At 36.3% G+C, this 20620-nt stretch overlaps 1 protein-coding gene across 2 annotated transcripts in view; it reads right to left on the bottom strand.

Moving 5' to 3' along the window:
* UBE2Q2 (ubiquitin conjugating enzyme E2 Q2) overlaps positions 1–20620 on the bottom strand; it is a 66799-nt gene that overhangs the window by 27352 nt on the left and 18827 nt on the right. For both annotated transcript variants that reach the window (XM_027067849.2, XM_027067847.2), the window contains 5 exons: positions 15320–15376; positions 11423–11563; positions 8438–8522; positions 6966–7026; positions 6110–6200 (listed from right to left, as the gene is read on the bottom strand). In XM_027067849.2, the coding sequence (XP_026923650.2) occupies positions 6110–6200; positions 6966–7026; positions 8438–8522; positions 11423–11563; positions 15320–15376 (435 nt within the window). The remainder of the gene's footprint in view (positions 1–6109; positions 6201–6965; positions 7027–8437; positions 8523–11422; positions 11564–15319; positions 15377–20620) is intronic.

Here is a 20620-nt window from a genome sequence, read left to right as displayed (position 1 = left end):
CATGAAAAGAACAAATATGCACATAGATCTAAATGAATATTGATTAATCATATAATAATAATGTGCAGTTTTTAGGGAAGTACAGAAAATGCATGACAGCACATGTTTGGCAGGGAATCCATGTTCTAAGTCTCTGCATTGATAAGGAAAAATAAAATATAAATTAACAAATTTATATTACACAAGGATATACATTATAATTGTAAGGGAGTAAAGAAAGGTAAGAGAACACGTATGCATGAAGCTGAAAGAGGAGAGAAACTGGAGTAATTTAAAAAAAAATCAAAAGAATGAGAAAAAGGAACATAGAATAACAAGGACAAATAGAAAGCACTTATGAGACAGAAGATTTAAACCCCAATATCAGTAATAACATTATATGCAAATAGACTAATTGCTCTAATTAAATGACAAAGATTAACAGACTTGATGAAAAACGTATGAAGAGAAGATGAGAGAAAAGAAACCTTAGCTAATTTTCAGGCTACCAAGTACAATTCTTTTTTTCAAATTATCAGTCCTGGAAACAGCTTTCCAGAAGAACAAGAGCTTTTTCTCTTAATGAACTTAAACAACAACAGTAGCTGAGGTGGCCAAGAGCATTAGAGGTCAATCTCTGGGTAGCCAGAAAGCCAAAAAAGGCTGCCCCTCATTTTCCTACAGCAATGGGGTAAGGAAAAAGCATACTGCCTCTAATAAAGATATGACAGGATGTCTAAGAGAAATTATCTCCAATTTTATGATCTAATAAAAGGAAGGAACTAATTGTCTCTTAAACCAATTTGAGGGTAAAGAAGCTAAACAAACATTTGTCTTGTTCAGTTATTTCCAAGGAACACAAAAATACAGTTTTAACTGCAAGAATAAGCAGCATTAAGTCCAGTAACTTACTTTTAACTCCCTACTTCCACCCATCCTCAAATAAGATTCTAAGGAACATATGAACTATGAAAATTCAATCCTAATAGGAGAGGAAGACAAAAAGCACACTTCTGGTGGCTAAAACAGATAATCTTAGATTTCTACTTCAAGGGAGAATCTACCCACACAAGATATCAACCTAATAATAATTATAATCTACTTCCAAATAAGTAGCTCACCATTTATCTACAGTTTAATAGACATAATGAAAGGCACGGACACAAAGCTTGGTAAAGTACAATTTCATTTAATCTATTTTTTAGATCTTTAAATATGTGTTCCCAAATGATAAAGCTTTTTAAATTGATTATGTGGCAGTGAGAACTACTTTCATTTTAAGTAATTCTTCATTCAGAGTAACTCCTTCACATCAAAACCTAGGGACTATTCCATGAACTCTGTACCATGGAACTCAGTAATTAATATTTTACAGAAATAAGAGTTCCTTACAGGATTACAGCAGAGAGGTTGAGGATGACTTAAAATAGAAATTTGAGTTATCTTGGTATACTAACTCAGGAACTGAGAATCTCAAGGTTTACAAGGATCTCACAAAGTTTCCAATTCAGTATCTTGGCCTTCCAACATATTCTTTTTTTTTTTTTTTTAAGTTTTATTTATTTTTGAGAGAGAGAGAGAGAGAGCTAGCAGAGGAGAGGCAGAAAGAGAGGAAGACACAGAATCTAAAGTGGGTTCCAGGCTCTGAGCTGTCAGCACACAGCCTGATGTGGTGCCTGAAACCACAACCCGTGAGATCATGACCTGAGCCAAAGTCAGACGCTTAACCAATTAAGCCACCCAGGTGCCCTTTTCCAACATATTTTTAATGATAAGGAACATTCTATTTTTTTTTTTTTTTTTAATTTATTTTGAGAGAGAGAGTACAAGTGGAGGGGGGTGGGGAGGGGCGGGGCAGGCAAAGAGAAAGGGAGAGAGAGAATCCCAAGCAGGCTCCATGCTACCAGCACAGGGCCCAACACAGGGCTCAATCTCATGAACTGCAAGATTATGACCTTTGATGAAACCAAGAGTCAGACACTCAACCAACAGAGCCACCCAGGTGCTCCAGGAGCATTCTCTTCTCGAAAGACTGTCACCAGATGAATAGTTACCACTTGAAAAATCACAATAGTTATCACTTGAAAAATCACCTGTTTACAGTTTGACTTACTAGTTCTAATGTCATGTTAATCAAAACAAAAATCAAACTGCCAAATTAATAAACCGTCAATCAAAAACAAAATCAAACTAAAGTTTCCACATACATAGCCCTTTAAATAGTTGAGGACAAACTCTCATGAGCCCCTATGTTCTTCTCTCCAAATCCACAATTTGCCCAGCTATCTTAGGACATAAAAATCTCTTTCAAATCCTTGCTGCTATTCTCTAAATGAATTCAAATTTATCTAAATAAACCCTTCTTAAAGTAGTACCTCAGAATTCAGCTGAGTGATTTAGATATGGTTTTAAAAACCAGACCACCACTCCCTTAAAAGCATAGCACAAAAGATTTGCCACATTGCTGACAAATCTAATTGGTCCCCATTTTCTCTCCTGCCCCATCCCCAACCTTGTGTTGTTATATCTCAAGTTCCATTTTCTTATTACTCATGACTTTCAAGTTGTCACCATGGACATCTGAGGCATGGACATAAATACTGTTCATGCTCCTTCTTATAAATCCTTCTTTCTGGATAATACCTGCTATCCTTCCAAGTCTGTGAATCCTGATACTAATAACTTGGCAATTCAGTTTGCCAATGTCACTTAGTTCAGAGCAATCACATTCTTCCCAGGCCTCTTAAATAATTCAGGCCTTGGGGCTCCTGGGTGGCTCAGTTGGTTAAAGCGTCCAACTTCAGCTCAGGTCATGATCACATGGTTGGAGCCCCATGTCGGGCTCTATGCTGAAGCCTGGAGCCTGCTTCAGATTGTCTCCTTCTCTCTCTGATCCTCCCTTACTCACACTCTGTCTCTTGAAAATAATTAAACATTGGAAAAGAAGAAGGGAAGGGAAGGGAAGGGAAGGGAAGGGAAGGGAAGGGAAGGGAAGGGAAGGGAAGGGAAGGGAAGGGAAGGGAAGGGAAGGGAAGGGAAGGGAAGGGAAGGGAAGGGAAGGGAAGGGAAGGGAAGGGAAGGGAAGGGAAGGGAAGGGAAGGGAAGGGAAGGGAAGGGAAGGGAAGGGAAGGGAAGGGAAGGGAAGGGAAGGGAAGGGAAGGGAAGGGAAGGGAAGGGAAGGGAAGGGAAGGGAAGGGAAGGGAAGGGAAGGGAAGGGAAGGGAAGGGAAGGGAAGGGAAGGGAAGGGAAGGGAAGGGAAGGGAAGGGAAGGGAAGGGAAGGGAAGGGAAGGGAAGGGAAGGGAAGGGAAGGGAAGGGAAGGGAAGGGAAGGGAAGGGAAGGGAAGGGAAGGGAAGGGAAGGGAAGGGAAGGGAAGGGAAGGGAAGGGAAGGGAAGGGAAGGGAAGGGAAGGGAAGGGAAGGGAAGGGAAGGGAAGGGAAGGGAAGGGAAGGGAAGGGAAGGGAAGGGAAGGGAAGGGAAGGGAAGGGAAGGGAAGGGAAGGGAAGGGAAGGGAAGGGAAGGGAAGGGAAGGGAAGGGAAGGGAAAAGAAAAGATTTCAGGCCTCACAAGGCCCTTGTTTCTGGTATCAAGAGCCATGGTCCAGAAAGACAAATTCAGCGAATTTCAGCCATTTACCTCCCAGATTGTCCCCTCCCTTAAGTTCTACCTAGAGCAGGAAAATACCATGAAAACATTAAGTACAGCCACAAATCTTTCAGTTTAGTGGTCAAGATTTCATATTCCCTTAAAAACACCTCTCCAGGAGGAAGTGAGAAGGAAAGAACACACAGAGGACTTTCAAAAGATACTGCTTAAGAAGAAGAAGAAAAGACATAGACCTGAATTTTTTTTTAACATAATTGACATAACTTACATTAGTTTCAGGTATAAGGTTTTCTTTCTTTTTTTTTTTTTTTAATGCTTTTATTTTTGGGGGAGAGAGCACACGCGCACAGGAGCCAGCGGGGGAGGGGCAGAGAGGAAGGGAGACAGAGGATCTGAAGTAGGCTCTGCATTGACAGCAGAGAGCAGGATGAGGGCAGGGCGGGCTCGAACTCATGAACCATGAGCCAAAGTCAACACTTAACCGACTGAGCCATCCTAGTGCCCCTATAAGATTCTATTTCTTAAGCTTGGTGGTGGACACCTGGGCATATGATTTAATACGACTGTTTATAGATTGTTCAGGTTAAAACATTTTGCATACAGAATTTTTAAAAAAGGGGGGTACCTGCATGGCTCAGTCGGTTAAGCATCTGACTTTGGCTCTGGTCATGATCTCTCTCTCAAAAATAAACATTTTTAAAAATTGAAAGAAAAAAAAATGCTACTGTCCTGGTTTATTTTTTCACCTTATGAATCAGTAAAAATACAGTCATTAGCAACTTCAGTAAATATATACCAGATTCACTCTCTAGAAGACAACCCAATTGACAATCATAAAAGTTTCTATAATAACAAAATTGAGGGAAAATATAGAATTTGAGTTATCTGAAGAAAGTTCAATCATAAATGAAGATATATCCCCCAAAATATAACACACAAAAGCTACGTAAAAAGTTTTCAAAAAAATTACTTTTTGCAAGTATATTCTTTCACATCTTTGCTTCTTCCTTCAAAACCCCTCATTATCCCTCTACTCTCACCTATTCCTACCACCATCATCCTTCATTACCCATTGCCCAGATTAAAATTAAAGTCCCAACTAGTCTCCCAGGTATCTACTCTCTCCAATCCAAACCCTATCTGATGCTGAAGACGTAATAATTGTTTAAAATAATAATAATAAAAAGCCTAACAGATCAATCATGCCCCTACCTAAAAACCTGTACTGACTGGTTCTTTACTGTCTAAAGGTTAAGATTCCAGACTCTTCATCATGGTCTCCAAAGCAGTACAGCCTTCATCACAGATTTCTCCCTAGGAAGACTGCAGGCTCTTGCAGGAATTATATTTTAGATGCATCCATGTACTCAAGCCTTCTATAGCCCCTCTATAGCCCCAATGCACTGAAGTCTACCTAACTGAAATGGAAAAAATATATGTCTGTAAATTTCTTTCCGAATTTAAAAGAACACAGCAAATAGAAGCTCTATATAATTCAAATATAGCTCCTTAGAAATATATTTCCTAGGGTTTTTTTGAGACGAAAGATTTAAAACTACTACACTTATTTATCCATATTAAATCATTACATTTTATCTAAATTCTACTGCTATTCTTTACCCTTTATTCTTACCATTTAAAGAAAGGGTATTAAATATAACACATAAATTCAGAAAGTATGTAACATATAAAAGTATGCCGTTATATATTATAAAATAGGCATCCATGTAACCACAGCCCTGGTCAAAAAACAGACTAGAGCCAGTATCCAAGAAGTCCCCAGATGTCTCTTTCAGCTTACAACTCCATCCCTCTCACTTAGATTTACTCCCTATCCTCAACTGTATGGTAATCACATCTTTGCTTTTCTTGATAGTAATTACCTGAGTTTGAATCCATAAATCTGCATTTTTCAACCTTCTTTTAATTTCTGCTCCACCAAAAAGGCTTTTTAGAATTTTTTTTTTCTGAATCTATCCCCTACCACAGATATACTGTGTTAACAGTTTATATAATATGGCCCCTTAAAAGGCCACAGACCAGTGTATATCTAAGATTTTTTTCACTCCAAGGAACCAGTTTTCACCCCATTGGTGGGGATACTGTCTCCACTGAGAAGGCATGCCCTAAGCAATTTAGTTTTACCTATTTTTGAGCCCAATATAAATGAAATTGTACAAGACTTGTTTTGGGGTCTGGCTTCTTTTGCTGAACATTGTGTTTAAGGTTCACCCATCGTTTTGCACATAGCTCTATTCCTTTTTATATGAATACCACAGTTTTCCATTCTACTGAAACAGACACTTGGGTTATTTTCTGTTTGGGGCTATTATAAGCAACACTGCTCTGAACAATTTGAGTACCTAAGTGCTCATCTCTTGCAGGGTATATACATGAGAATTCCTGAGCCACAAGGAACGAATACCTTCTATGTTACCAAATAATCCCTACGTGTTTTCCCAAAGCAATTATAAAAATATACATTTCCATTAGAAGTATATCGAGTCCCCTTAAAATTTTCTTACCTTAAAAGAGAAGTTAAGCAAAATATATTCTATGCCTTCTTTTTCTTTTAAGATCTGAAGATCACTGTGCAAAGGACTATCAGGGTCGACCCTAAGAATTACATAACAAAAAACCAATTAAAATAAAAAGTCCAAAGATGTTTTCTTACTAACCACAAAAATGAACCAGTTCAAGAGCTAAACAGAACCCTTAGGGTAAGTTTCAAACATAAACTTGCTCTATGGTCCCTGGAAAAATAAACTGTAATAGCTTTCAACTCCTTGAGATTAAATGTCCAAAAAGATCACAGTATTCTAAATCCATTCCCATAAGGGGATTCCAAGTTAGCAGTCATTCTAAAGGAAAGTCATATGTACATAAATTTCCTTAAGAACTCAAAAAAAATTAATCTGCTTCTCTAAAATTGTATTATTATTAGCCAAGGGATTCAAGGAAAGAAAATTACCATGGACAAGACTGGAGAAACTGAAATCACTAACAAAATCTAAATTTGTCTACAACTGTTTCTACACATTAGGGCCTACTCAAATTCCTCATTTCAAATACAAACTGGATATCACAGTCAATCAGGTTATTAAATTCACTTTTGTTTCTATAGTTCCCAATTATCTAACTCCAAGAAACACTTTATCCCATAGCTAGTCCTTCTTCTCCTTCCTCTTTCTCACTTTACTTATTTAAGCCTAAGAAACAGCTCATTTTAACAACCTGAGAACTAGTTCTACAGAAACACAGTCTAAAATTCTAAGTAAGTAAAAACCATATTTTAGAGGTTATCAAATTAAGGGGGAAAAAAGTCTCCATTGTGAAAGTCTATCATTACGAAGACTGGGTTAGCATATAAGAGTCACTTACTTCTGCAGTTTAACATGCCAGTCATATAAACTGTCATTTATGAGTTCCACTGAATAAATCCCTGTAAAGATATAGGCCACGTAAATTACTCTATTTGATCTTATACATACCACTTCGGTATAAATGAATACACTAAATAACCATCAAAATCTAGAAATTTTGCTACTAAAACATAGAACAACTAAGCTATATTGTAAATGTTTTGCCATTGAGCTGAGTATCTTATACTCTCAACACAGAATTAAAGCCATCAATGAAGAGGATTCTTTAATGAGCTGACAAACTGTTTACCATTAACTGTGAATAGGAGGGGGAAAACTATGCAAAAATCATGTGTACTTTAAGATTCTTCTTCTATACACATGCAATTATTTCTATAAAAATGAAATCCCTCTATATAGTTTTATAAACTTTCTTCAACTATTTGGGGCATCTTTCCAACTTAGTATGTAAGAAGTCTACTGTCAATCTTTAAATAACTATAGAAATTTGTTTCATGGATATACCATAATTTAACCAATTCCACCTTATATCTGATTATTAATTTTTAATTTGCTACTATAAACAATGCTGTAGCAAACAAGTAATTATTTAACATTTAAAAATACACCCATATTCAAATATTTAACTATACTTGATTAGGTTTCTACAGATAAACTTTTAGACATATCGTAAGAAAAACAGGATGCCAAAACTTCTAATAACTCCGAAGCAAGTTCAGCTTACCTTGGATTCTAAAGCAGAAATTTTTTTTGCTTGTTTTTTGTTTTTATGTAAGCTCTAATGATTTAGATTTGATCATTCTAAGAATTTCTGAATGGATCACAAAGCTACTTTTTCAAACATATTATAAGGTTGGCTCTTTCCCTTATTTAATATTGTTAGAATCTCAATAACAACACAGGGGAATCTTATTTCAAATGGAGAGGTTCCACAGTATTTAAGTCTTACTCTGTAAGAAAGAACACTCAAACTTTGAAATGAAGGGGGGAAAAAAGGCCAAAAACAAAACCAAACCAAAATCACCTATTCTTTTAAAGGTATACCATAACAACTTCTACAATAAAAGTTGATTATGTGGTTAAAAAAAAAAAAAGGAACAAAAATTCATAAAAATCAACTTGGCAATAGTTCTTTGTTCATATAATATTTTCTTGTTTACTTTCCAAAGCAGATATTACTTGTAATATTCCCAGAAGATAAAAATCATCTATGAATTAATCCTTGTTAGCAAGAAGACAAAAATTTTGAGGTATCCATAAAAACAATTTTCAAAAATCTGAACAAGTAAACTCCTCTTATTCTACCTTCCACATCTTTTGATAACTTGATTAAATCTGCATTTAAAATCCCTAAAATAAAGTTCATAACCATTTCTGTGCCTGTCCAGTTATATTATGAGAACTGAAGTTTACTATTTGAAACTTAAAAACAGCATAAGGACAACAGAGCAGACACCCAGGGGTCCTTACCTGCTTTATAACTCTGTGATCTGTATATGTCCCTGAGCTCTTTCATAAGCCTATCTGAAGCTTGCACAGACCCAGATACTGCACCCTGAAACAGAAAAACTGCTGTTTACCAGGATCTACAGAGTCCAATAACTGAAGATTTCAGGTATATAAGCCTGAAAGTTTACAATGAGATTTATAAAAATAGATCACAACTCAACATTTTAAAAACTCAAAGAAGCTTAATTAAATTGATGATTATAAAGTTTCAACAGGAATATAAAATTGGGGGACATGTCTGGCTCATTTATGATTTAAAAAAAAAAAAAAAGTCTAACCAACCTGTCTAGATCACCATGGCTCCTGCAGTAGCCTAGAAGTTAGTATAAACCTATTTCAAATTCTATTGATTTTTTAAAATATTAATTTTTTTTAAGATTTTATTTTTTAAGAGCACTTTCAGGATCACAGCAAACTTTAAAGAAAGGTCCAGAGATTTCTCATGTAACTGCTCCCACAATGCATAGTCTCCCTTATTATCAATTTCCCTCACCAGAAGGTATATTTTTTTTTAAGTTTATTTATTTTGAGAGAGAGAGAAAGAGGGAGAGAGAGAATATCAAGCAAACTCTGCGCTGCGAGTGCAGATGCTGACACAGGGCTCAGTCTCACAACCATGAGATCATGACCTGAGCCGAAATCAAAAGCCGGACACTCACCTGACTGAGCCACCCAGGCACCCCCAGAAGGTACATTTCTTAAATTGATGAATCCATTGACACATCAATATCATCAAAATCCATAATTTACCTGAAGGTTCACTTCTGGTGTTGTATACTATATAGGTTTGGAAAATGTATAACACCACATATCCATCACTACAGTATCACAGTATTTTCATTGCCCTTAAAAATCCTCTGCGCTTTGCCTATTTATCTCTCCACCCCACCTCTGGCAAGCACTGATCTTTTTTATGGTCTCCACAGTGTTGCCTTTTCCAAAATATCACACAGTTGGAAACATACAGTTATGCAGCCTTTTCATCAGATTGGCTTCTTTCACTTAGTAATATGGATTTAAAAATTCTCCATGTCTTTTCATGGTTTGACAACTCATTTCTTTTTTTTTTTTTTAGCAGGGAATAATATTCCATATTGTCTGGATGTACCACTGTTTATCCATTAACCTACTGAAGGATATCCTAGTTGCTTCCAAGTTTTGGCAATTATGAATAAAGCTGCTATAAACATCCAGTATTTAGGTTTTTGTCTGGACAGAAGTCTTCAATTCATTTGGGTAAATACCAAAGACTGAAACTGCTGGAATGTATGGTAAAAATTATGTTTAGTGTTATAAGAATCTGCCCGACTGTCTTCAAAAGTGGCTGTACCATTTTACATTCCCATCAGCAATGAGTGAGAGTTCCTGTTGCTTCACAGCCTCCTCAGCATTTAGCATTGTCAGTGTTCCTGATTTTGGCCATTCTTTTTTTGATTCTGGCTATTTTAATAAGCATGTTGGGTCAGAAGCAAATTTTGAACATACTAGAAGGCCCTTACCATTTTAGACTATCAACTAACACAGTTTCATTAGTCTGATTATAAGCAAGAATGTTATACTGAAGGTCTACTTTACATTATTAAGAAACTGAGAAATAACATGTTCACCTGCAACTAGTTTCAGTTCTTTTCCATGTTGGGATTTCTCTAAAAATGAAACTGCACCAATATGTTATCCGAAGACTAACTAGGAATGCAACTACTTCTCATAAGACAAACATTTAGAATACCTTAGTTTAAAAAAATACACTGATCATGTAAAATTTAAATGTTAATGGCTGTACTACACCTTGCTGAATGGGTAGCAATCAGGTTCACAAAGTTATTTCCTACATTACTTAACTGGTTTAAACCCTAGTTTCACACCCATAGAATAAGAAGACTATTTTAGAAGTGGCTATAAAAGGTTGAATGGGAAGGTTTATAAAGTTTAAAGTACTTAGCTTAGTGTCTCTCATGTGAAAACATTAAATAATCTGTAGTTGTTTTGATTATAATATACAAACTAAAAGCAATCGCAAGATACAGAAAGTACAGTAATCTTAAATGGCACAAACTTTTTAAAAAAATAATGAAGAGTTGAACTAAATTTCTTTGCTCTCTAAAAAATAAATAAAAATAAATAAAAATAAAAATTTGCCAATTAAATTTAATAGTGTAAGACTGAAGGAGAGCGAGTAATTCATCTGCTTACAATACTTGGCATTTCCCCACATAATTCATTCCCTGTTTTTGAGAACCTGTGCCTAAGAAAAAGGTCCTTCTGAGATAGATGTCTTGGGTTTGATAAACAGCTCTAATACAAAGAAGTAAGAAGTAACTGTTGAGACAAATGGCTAGACTCTCCTATGTTTCCCTACTTTGGGTATTTTAATGTATCATTCTCATTTATTCTACTCAGTAATCATCCAAAAGGTATGTATTATCTATATTTTAGAGTGGAGGAAACTGAAGCCACACAGCTGTGTTTATTACCAAACTCAGCATTCATTCACTCCATACCCCATGCCACTTCACATAAAAGCAATGTTAAGTCAAAAGAAAAAAAAATACTTTTGGTTTGGTTAGAGCAGGATAGACCAGATGGAAACTCTGTGGGAAAGAATCTAAATTGTACTCTATTTGTAGAAAACAGTAAATTTAAATATAGATCTCATGGTAGAAGGGGAAGCAGTATAAACAGGCTGGAAAGTGGGTATATATAATGAACAGCAGGTTAATTCCAACACGTAAAAAGCAGATGAACATGGTAGAGAGCTATCAACAGATAAGAAACTTCAACAACAACAACCCACTAGGGCAACAAAACATGGCTGAATCCACAACACAGGCAAGGGTGGAGGAGGGTAGCTTAGACTGGTAGCTTAATGAATTGCCCTGTTTTATATTATTACCTATAATTACTTAATCCCAAAAGTATAGATTTTAGATATTTGCAAACACTTACATTGAGATGGTCTTGCCTTTGGGTCTTCCTAATTTTCTCTAATATTGCCAAATTTTCTTTTTCAATTCCTTCATCCTCTGACTTTTTTCCACTAATAGGCTCTTCTTCCTTCATCTCATAGTGATCCAAGTCTTCTATATCCTACAAAGATAAGAAAAATATTAGCTTATTGAAGCTTATGCCAAAAGTTAAATTACTCGACTCAACAGAGAACAGACAAATGAATGGAAAAAGGAAAAAAACCTTCACATTCAATCCAGAAGTTTCCATCTTTTTATATCCTACATTTTAGAGCTAGAATCTAAGCATATTTAATACTTTTATAAAGCCATAACTCTTACTAAATAAATCTCCTATTAAAAGAAACTTTTGCAACAGTTTAGCATTAGGTATCAAGAACCTTATTTATACTTTGTTCCAGTAATTGACTTCTAGAAATCTACTGTAAGGAACTAATTTACAATGTGAACATTGACTTAGGCATAAAGATGCCTATTTAAACTTTATAGCTACAAACCACTCCACAAAACTGCATGTGCAAAAATACCAGAGCAGGTACCTCAATTTCATGAAATATAAGACCATTAAAATGTCAACATAGCATAATTGTTTCTTCTTTATCAATAATGAAACAAAAGGGCAGTGAGGATGGCAGTGCACAAATCCCTGGCTCTGTGGGGGCAGTGGCAAGGTGAATGAGCCAGGCTGGCCACTGTGGGTACCAGGTTCTGTGCTCAGGCTCCACCTGTTGCTTCTGGCTGCTGCTCTGGCCTTGCCCCAGACCTGGGGTGAGCTGGGGGACTGGACACCCCTGGGTGACCATACAGCTCACGCTAGTTAGAGCTGTGCTGTCCAACAGGGCAGTCTCTTGTTTCTTGTGGCTGCTGAGCACTTGAAATGTGACCAGTCTGAATTGAGATGTGCCTTAAGTATATAGTCCACACCAGATTTGGAAGACTTAGTGAGAAAAACAAAGAGCTCATTTATTTTATGTCAATTATGTTGAAATGATCATAATTTGAACACATTAGGTTAAAAAAACATACTAAATGGAAAAAATAACGCAATGCAAAAAGCACACAAAACTGAATATATATGGGGCACCTGGCTGGCTCAGTCAGGCGACCCAACTGTTGATTTCAGCTCAGGTCACGATCCCACAGTTTGTGGGATCAAGCCCTGTGTCAGGCTTGTAGCACAGAGCCTTCTTGGGATTCTCTCTCTGCCCCTCCCTTGCTCGTGCTTTCTCTCTCAAATAAATAAACTTGAAAAAAAATGAAAAACTGAATATAAATCTCAATTATACTAAAATAAACACAGAAAAAAAGAGATTAGGACATAACTGAAATAACAATAGTTATTTCTAGAGATATTTAGTGCTTTTCCTTCTTTTCCAAGTTTTCTACAGTAAGCACCTACTGATTTTTGTAATTAGGAAAAAGTTAGATAAGAATTTGTGTTATATCCCTTGGTTAACATCTTTGATCACTACATCACTCTCCTCCCTCCTTTCCCATATCATCTATTCTTAAATCTATTCAGAACTTTTAAAATCATAACCTTTTTCTATTATCTTCTCTACTTCAACCATCAAAATCTCTAAAGGAGTAGTTGATACTATTTCCATTTTTTTTAAGTTTATTTATTTTGGCGGGGGGGGGGGGGGGATGAAGAAAGTGCATAAATGCTGGGGAGAGGCAGAAAGAGAGAATCCCAAGCAGATGCTGTCCACATTGTCAGCCCGAGGCCCGACTCAGGGCTTGGGCTTGGGGCTCAAAACCCACAAACCGTGAGATCATGACCTAAGTGGAAATCAAGAGTCTGACACTTAACCAACTATGACACCCAGGTGCCCTACTATCGCCATTTTTTAACCAAACTAACTCATTGTGATTTGTAGACCAGGCTAAAGATCACCTCCATCCAGACTCGGCGGTCTTTTTCTTAGACTCTCATCTCTTCAACCCCTATTATTATATTCCTTTCTTATTCAGACCCTGTCCATGATTCCATGTTTCATAGAGCTCCCTCCCCATGAAAGGTTTACACCTTTGTTCCATCCCACACTTATTTTCTTCAGAGTTCTCACAAATGTCCTTAGTCTGTATCTCTTCCTAAAACTTCAAAACGCAGCCACATTCCTATCCATAAATCTTCTCCACTTGAGTATTAATGATGAATTCTGTTCTGTGTGGATTATCTTTATAGAACAATATTCTCAGCACACCTTTTTCTGTGTAAGGCCTTTTTCTCAATAGTCACATCAAAGATAAACATATTTGTCTCCAATTCAAGACTTTTAAGCCATCTGCTTTGCTAGTCAACCCTGCTTTCCTTCCATGACTCCAACACATCAATCTTAATCTCCCAAAAAGACAGCTTCAATGCACCTAAACACACCACGCCCAAGGCTGCTTGGGACTTTTTACCATATTATTTTAGTTACCTAGATTATCTTCCATTCACCTATCTTAATCTGACATCTTTGAAGTCCAGGCTCCTGTCTTTCTAGATTTCTTTCCCTAAATGCTGCTGTCCCTTCTTTATATCATTTTGAAGGGAAAAATGAGGGGCGCCTGGGTGGCGCAGTCGGTTAAGCATCCGACTTCAGCCAGGTCACGATCTCGCAGTCCGTGAGTTCGAGCCCCGTGTCGGGCTCTGGGCTGATGGCTCAGAGCCTGGAGCTTGTTTCCGATTCTGTGTCTCCCTCTCTCTCTGCCCCTCCCCCGTTCATGCTCTGTCTCTCTCTGTCCCAAAAATAAATAAACGTTGAAGGGAAAAATGAAAAGTACATAAACTTTTGAATGTTTACTTCATTGTACACTGAACCCATGGAAAAGGCTTAAAAACATGAAATGCTTTTAACATTTAACTCTATCCCTAAAAAGTCACACAAATTACAAATTAGATGTTAAGGATTATTTTGTTCCCACACTGACAAAACAAACCCACAACTACTTCTTTAGTTTTAAGGCATTCTAAGAAGTGTATTTTACATTTAAGATTTTCCAAATCAAGAAAAGAAGGTAGTAACTTGAATTAACTCTAAGATCCAAAATGGAAAAGATATTTTAAAATCAAGACTGTGGAACTCAAATACCTTTTACGTGGTCAATGCAGAAACCTAGATCTCCACTCTGAAGTCTGCATTTAAACACAAAGCCTCAGAGCTGGAAAACCTCTAAAATTGTATCCGTGAGTGGCAGTTAAACTGGTCTAAAGTCAAAGTCCTAGAATTTGCCCTACGAAATTCTTAGATGGTTTTTCAACAGGAGGTAGCTTTACTACTTCTAGTGAGTAGTCCCTGAAATGTTCTCAAATGCTCAAATTCAGAATTTTTTTTTCTATAATATTTATTTTGGGGGAGAGTACAAGCGGGAGAGGGGCAGATAGAGGGAGCAGAGGATCGGAATTGGGTTCTGCGCGGACAGGCTGAAAGCAGCGAGCCCAATGTGGGGATCGAATTCACAAGCTGTGGAGATCATGACCTGAGCCAAAGTCGGATGCTTAACTGACTGAGCCACGTAGACCCCCATAAATTCAGAATTTTTAAAACTTAATAGTTCCTCTTCCTAAAAATAACCAAGTACAGGTTAAGTATTGATTGCTATTAAACATAAATATTATTTTAATGCTAAATGTTAATAAGAGCTTTTATTTGTTAGGAAATCAAATCCAAAGACATCAGATAAGTGATTTGCTTAAAACCATTAAAGTTTTATCATTAATTAAAGCTAAAAGCAGACTTTAGAAATTACATTCAATTTCAAATACCATGTGCTTTGCATTATTCCACATTAACAAAGGCTTATAAAGGAGATTAGAGAATTATTAAAAATGTTCAAAAATGAAGATTTATTATTTATAAAATGTGATTTTTTTACATAAAACACCTACTTCAGCCATCTCTTCTTCTTCCTCTTCTTCTGAAGTTACTTCTTCTGTTGTCCCATTCTGAAAAGGAAAAAGAATTTGCTAGGGCTACACAGAATAAGCACACACTGAGTACATTAGAAGACTTTAGGGACAAGCTATCATTCATCTGTCACTAAAATTCCATTAAAAGAACTCATTAAAGTTGAACATTTACTTTTAAATCCAGGTTTGATGTGACAAATAATATTTATCAGTTTTTTAAAAAGAAACAAATTTTGAACAATTCAACTTAATAGATGCTTTGGGAATAAACAAAGGCAATTAGTCAATTATAAAGCAAAACTTCAGAAAATTCTGAAACATTCTAAAGAAAACATTTTACTCATATGGCTATGTACATAAGGTTAAAGCTACTGACTTCTTCCACTTAAAATAAATATCCCAAACTTTGGTTTCCTTAAAACAGCTACCTTTTTAACTTTGAAAAGCCTGAATGTTTCCATAAATTCCACTGCCTTATATTTTAAAAGGTCAAATGTGTTAGTTATAAAGAAGTAGACCTTTCACAAAACTAAAAATTATAAAATGATCACCATTTTACTATAGAGCCACTTTTCTTTTTTACATGTCATTTATCACAGAATACTTCTCTACAAGACACAATTTGCCACTCATTCACAAGGAACCTGATGGGGTTTTAGGAAGGACCTTCATAACTAGTTTTGGCAGAGCTCAAAAAGACAACTTTTCTAAACCAGAGCATAGTTGTCTACAATACAGTGGATAAAGTTAGAACGATTTTTCTTTCTTTCCAGAAATACTTGCTGTATTTGTTCCAACTACAGCTGGAACAAATTTATTGTTTAAAAGGCCTAACTTGATGGCCTCTTAAGTGTGGGTGTCAGAGCCAGAAAGAAAGGCACATTTTAAAAAATATAACTCAACACAGCAGCAAAATCACCTTTTCCTTTTACTCAGAGGAGTTGAAAAGTCTGCCTGCCAGAACCTCCCCATTCCCATGTCATAGGCAGAGCATAGGTGTACAAGTCAGCGGGGGGAGGAGGCCACAGCAGAGAAGACTGACAATTGCGGAGGACAGTCACATCAACCATTGACAATGATCAATGGTATGCCTCATCTATGCAGATAGCCAAGTATTGCCAGATATTTGGAGAAAACCAGCAATCTGGGGGGGAAAAAAAAAGCACCAAGTTGAACAAACAGAACAGGTGACCTGAAACATTATTAATGAAGAAAATAAAACAAAAAAATCTAATTGGAATCTTTAGCAATACTTGAGAAGGTATTACATCCACAAAATATAAAAAAATTTCTGTGCAAAGGAAAAGGCAATTCTAGGAAATCAAAAAGATTCTATCAGGAAAAGAAAAAAAGAAAAAAAAAAGATGAACAAGATGACCAAGTTGTGACACTGCTTTAGAACAATGGAGAAAAAGGATACAGGGAATGGGAGAGGAAGGGGTACAGAAAAAGAAGAGTTAAGGGAAATGGGAGATAGGAATACAGAGAATTAATATTCATCCACTGTTCATCCATAAGACTGAGGGAAAGAAATAAGAGACAAAGGCTGTCAAGCTAAAGAAAGACCTCAAATATGAAGTGGCTGTGAATGCCCCAAAGGAATATTGAAAAGTAAAATTCTGTACTTCACAGTTAAAAAAAAGCAAAAAACACCTACCCATGTCCAAAAAGAAAAATTATAGAAAAAGAAGAATCAGGCATCAGGATTTTCACCTGCAGCAATAAATCCTGGAAGATAAAAGTGTAAAGAACCTAGAAGAGACTCAATTATGAACTTAGAATTATGTATGTAGTTCCATCAGGACAGGCACGATTCCTGTGTTTCTTTCACCTCTGTATTCTCAGCACCTATGTAGAGTACTTTACACAGAGTCAGATAGGTAGGTGTTGAATAAATAATAAAAACAGATACTGAGTATTCAAGGAACACTCTCCATATACATTCCCAGAAATCCTTTCTAGAAATAAAAACAGAGGACATGATTCAGGGATATATTTTTGGAGGTGGGAAGCAACCATGGAATACAAGAAACGGCAATAAGCAAAGACATAATAACACCAATGGTTAAGTTGAAGCAATTGTTGATAATTCAGCTGGGAAGCCATATTCTCTGACCAGAGAAAAACTAAAAATAGCCCAAAAGCCACCTAAGAATGTTAAAAAATTTTTTCTAAAGAACTCTTAAGAAGAAATTGACCCTCATGTCCCAGTAATCCAACTTCTAAGTATGTGCCCAGAAAAATGCTTGCACAGGTGTCCCACGAATATAGAGAAGAATGAACATGGTAGCACTATTCCTTTTATTTTTTTTTCAATATATGAAGTTTATTGTCAAATTGGTTTCCATACATCACCCAGTGCTCATCCCAAAAGGTGCCCTTCTCAATACCCATCACCCACCCTCCCCTCCCTCCCACCCCCCATCAACCCTCAGTTTGTTCTCAGTTTTTAAGAGTCTCTTATGCTTTGGCTCTCTTCTGCTCTAACCTCTTTTTTTTTTTTTTTTCCTTCCCCTCCCCCATGGGTTTCTGTTAAGTTTCTCAGGATCCACATAAGAGTGAAACCATATGGTATCTTTCTCTGTATGGCTTATTTCACTTAGCATCACACTCTCCAGTTCCATCCATGTTGCTACAAAGGGCCATATTTCATTCTTTCTCATTGCCACGTAGTACTCCATTGTGTATATAAACCACAATTTCTTTATCCATTCATCAGTTGATGGACATTTAGGCTCTTTCCCTAATTTGGCTATTGTTGAGAGTGCTGCTATACACATTGGGGTACAAGTGCCCCTATGCATCAGTACTCCTGTATCCCTTGGGGTAGCACTATTCCTAATAGCAAGCTGGAATCAACTCCAATGGATAAAAATGTTATGGTGTATTCAAACAATGAAATACTGAAATGAAAAAGAACTCCAGCTACACATAATATGAATAAATTCAAAACACAATGTTAAGCAAAAGACAGACATGAAAGAACACATATGACTCTTAACATGAAGCTTAAAAACAGGCAACAGTAAAACACATTGTTCAGAAAGGTACATATAGATGATAAAACTAGAGAAAAGGAAAAGATTAGCATAGAAGGGAATGATTATCTGGAAGGAGCCTGCAAAAGGTTTCCAGTGCTAGCAATAGTCTGTTTCTTCACATGGGTAGGGACTGGGTGGTCATTCCCAGGTATTCACTGTAACTATTACACTAAACTTATGGACAAAAGATGGAATCAAACCACTCAGGAAATACAAACTATTTAGAAAATAAATATACATTTTAAAACTTATGCAATGAAATCAAATAGCGCTAAGAAAATGTATACTTTTGTTAAAAAAGCAATTTAAATCACAATTATCCAATAAACTAGAGAAGCAAAAGGAGAGCTAAGACTCACACAAAAATAAAGAAAATTAGATTTAAAAAAATAAAAGGACTGATTCTTTCAAAAGACCAATAAAACAGACGAGCTTTTGGAAAGTAATCAACGATAAAGAAAACAACTTTAGAAATGAAAAGAGCTTCATAACCATAGATTCAAAAGTATAAATGAAGTCATCATTTTTTTTAGAATCTAAAATTACTAAAACTGACTAAAGGAATGGAAAATATGAAAACTAATACATGGAAAAACATGGATCAGGCTCAGGCTCAGATTTTCATTTAAACCAGGGTTTCTCAACCTTGGAAGTACTGATAATTGGTGCTAGATAATTCTTTGTCATGCGGGACTGACCTGACATTGTAGCACATTTAGGAACATCCTTCTTCCCACAAAATGCCAACAGCACCCCCACCCAACCAGTTGTGACAACCAAAATTATCTCTGGATGTTTCCAGAGGCCTCATGAGAGGCAAAATTGGACCCTGCTAAAAATTTTATTTAAACTGCCCTCGATCTTAGAAAAAAACACACAAAGCTTACCAAGCCATCTTACAAGACTACATAACCTTGATACTGAAATGAAACACAAGAGCCTAAAAAGAAATAAAAAGAAGTACATTACAATCGCACTTAAAGTAGAAAAAGCCAAAAATAAAGTATTATCATATCCATCATGTCCCTCTGGCCGCCACCTATGCAGGTGCTGAGTATTTATTATGAATACAAGGATGATTCACAACTAGTAAATTTCTTCACACAATTCACAAATTATATCTCTACATAGAATTATATGCACAATCATGAAAAACAAGGTAGATCTACATACACTGTGTCCATAATGTATTGTTAAGTGAGAAACCTAAGGTGCAGACATTCCAGAGAGAGAAAATTGAACATAGAACATACATATTTCTCCCATCTTCTCTCTTTCCTAAGTCTCCACTAAAATTATAGTGAATAAACCCTATATAAATACACAATGATAACAAAAAAGGAAGTGGGGCTACCAGCAGTAAAGAATTCACTCATACTAGCATATGACAATACATGGAAGAATAGTAATTAATGGAACAAACAAGTAAAATAGGTTAGGGGATTATAGGAGGCTAATTTGTCCCAGAGCACGCTGGAGAGACTCAAGACTCTAAGACACCCAATAACCTGGACAGCAGGAGTAATGAAGAAGCCAGAAAACAGATTAACCAAAAGCCTATACCCAGAACATATTGTCCAGTCCCCAAACACACTGCTCCCCCTTATGTCCTTAAGCAGAACCCAGGCAAACATATCTACCTTAAGCAGGAGATTAGAAGGTTTCATATCCAAACAAACCAAATAAACCAATTCCAGCCGCTATTTATTATTATACCAGGAAATACAGGGCTGGGGAAGTGGGGTTGGAAATCCCTTTAAATTCCTCCTAAAAAGCTATCAGTTGGCAAGTCTTGGCCACAAAGAACTCTCAGTCATCTTTTTAGTACCTCTCTAAAGGAATATATGAATAAGAAAGGAAGGAAAAAAACCAGAAATATGAATGAGCAATATAGAATAAATAGATATTTGAGGAAAGTCTTCAAAAAGAAAAATTAAGACCAAGATGAACTAGAAAAAAAAACTTATTAAAGAGAAAATAGAGATGGTAGAGAGGGAGAGGTTAAGGGTAGCTTACCTTAAGGGTGGCTCCTTAAGGACACTTATGAATACAACTATAAATCAGAAATAAAATGCTATGAATAAAGAATAATCAGAGAACAAGAAAAAGCTCTTAGAATTTATGATATATCATTGGAGAGGACCTCCAATGAACCACACCCTTAGCATTCATCCCCTTATCTGGTCCCCTACCAAAGCCAATCTTGGCTGGTCCCATGACTTGCTTTAACCAATAAATG

The sequence above is a fragment of the Acinonyx jubatus genome, chromosome B3 (genome assembly GCF_027475565.1).
Source record: "Acinonyx jubatus isolate Ajub_Pintada_27869175 chromosome B3, VMU_Ajub_asm_v1.0, whole genome shotgun sequence".
In the NCBI taxonomy this organism is placed as follows: domain Eukaryota; kingdom Metazoa; phylum Chordata; class Mammalia; order Carnivora; family Felidae; genus Acinonyx; species Acinonyx jubatus.
The sequence above is the reverse complement of the archived record's forward strand: the minus strand, read 5'-3'. Positions and strand labels throughout refer to the sequence as shown.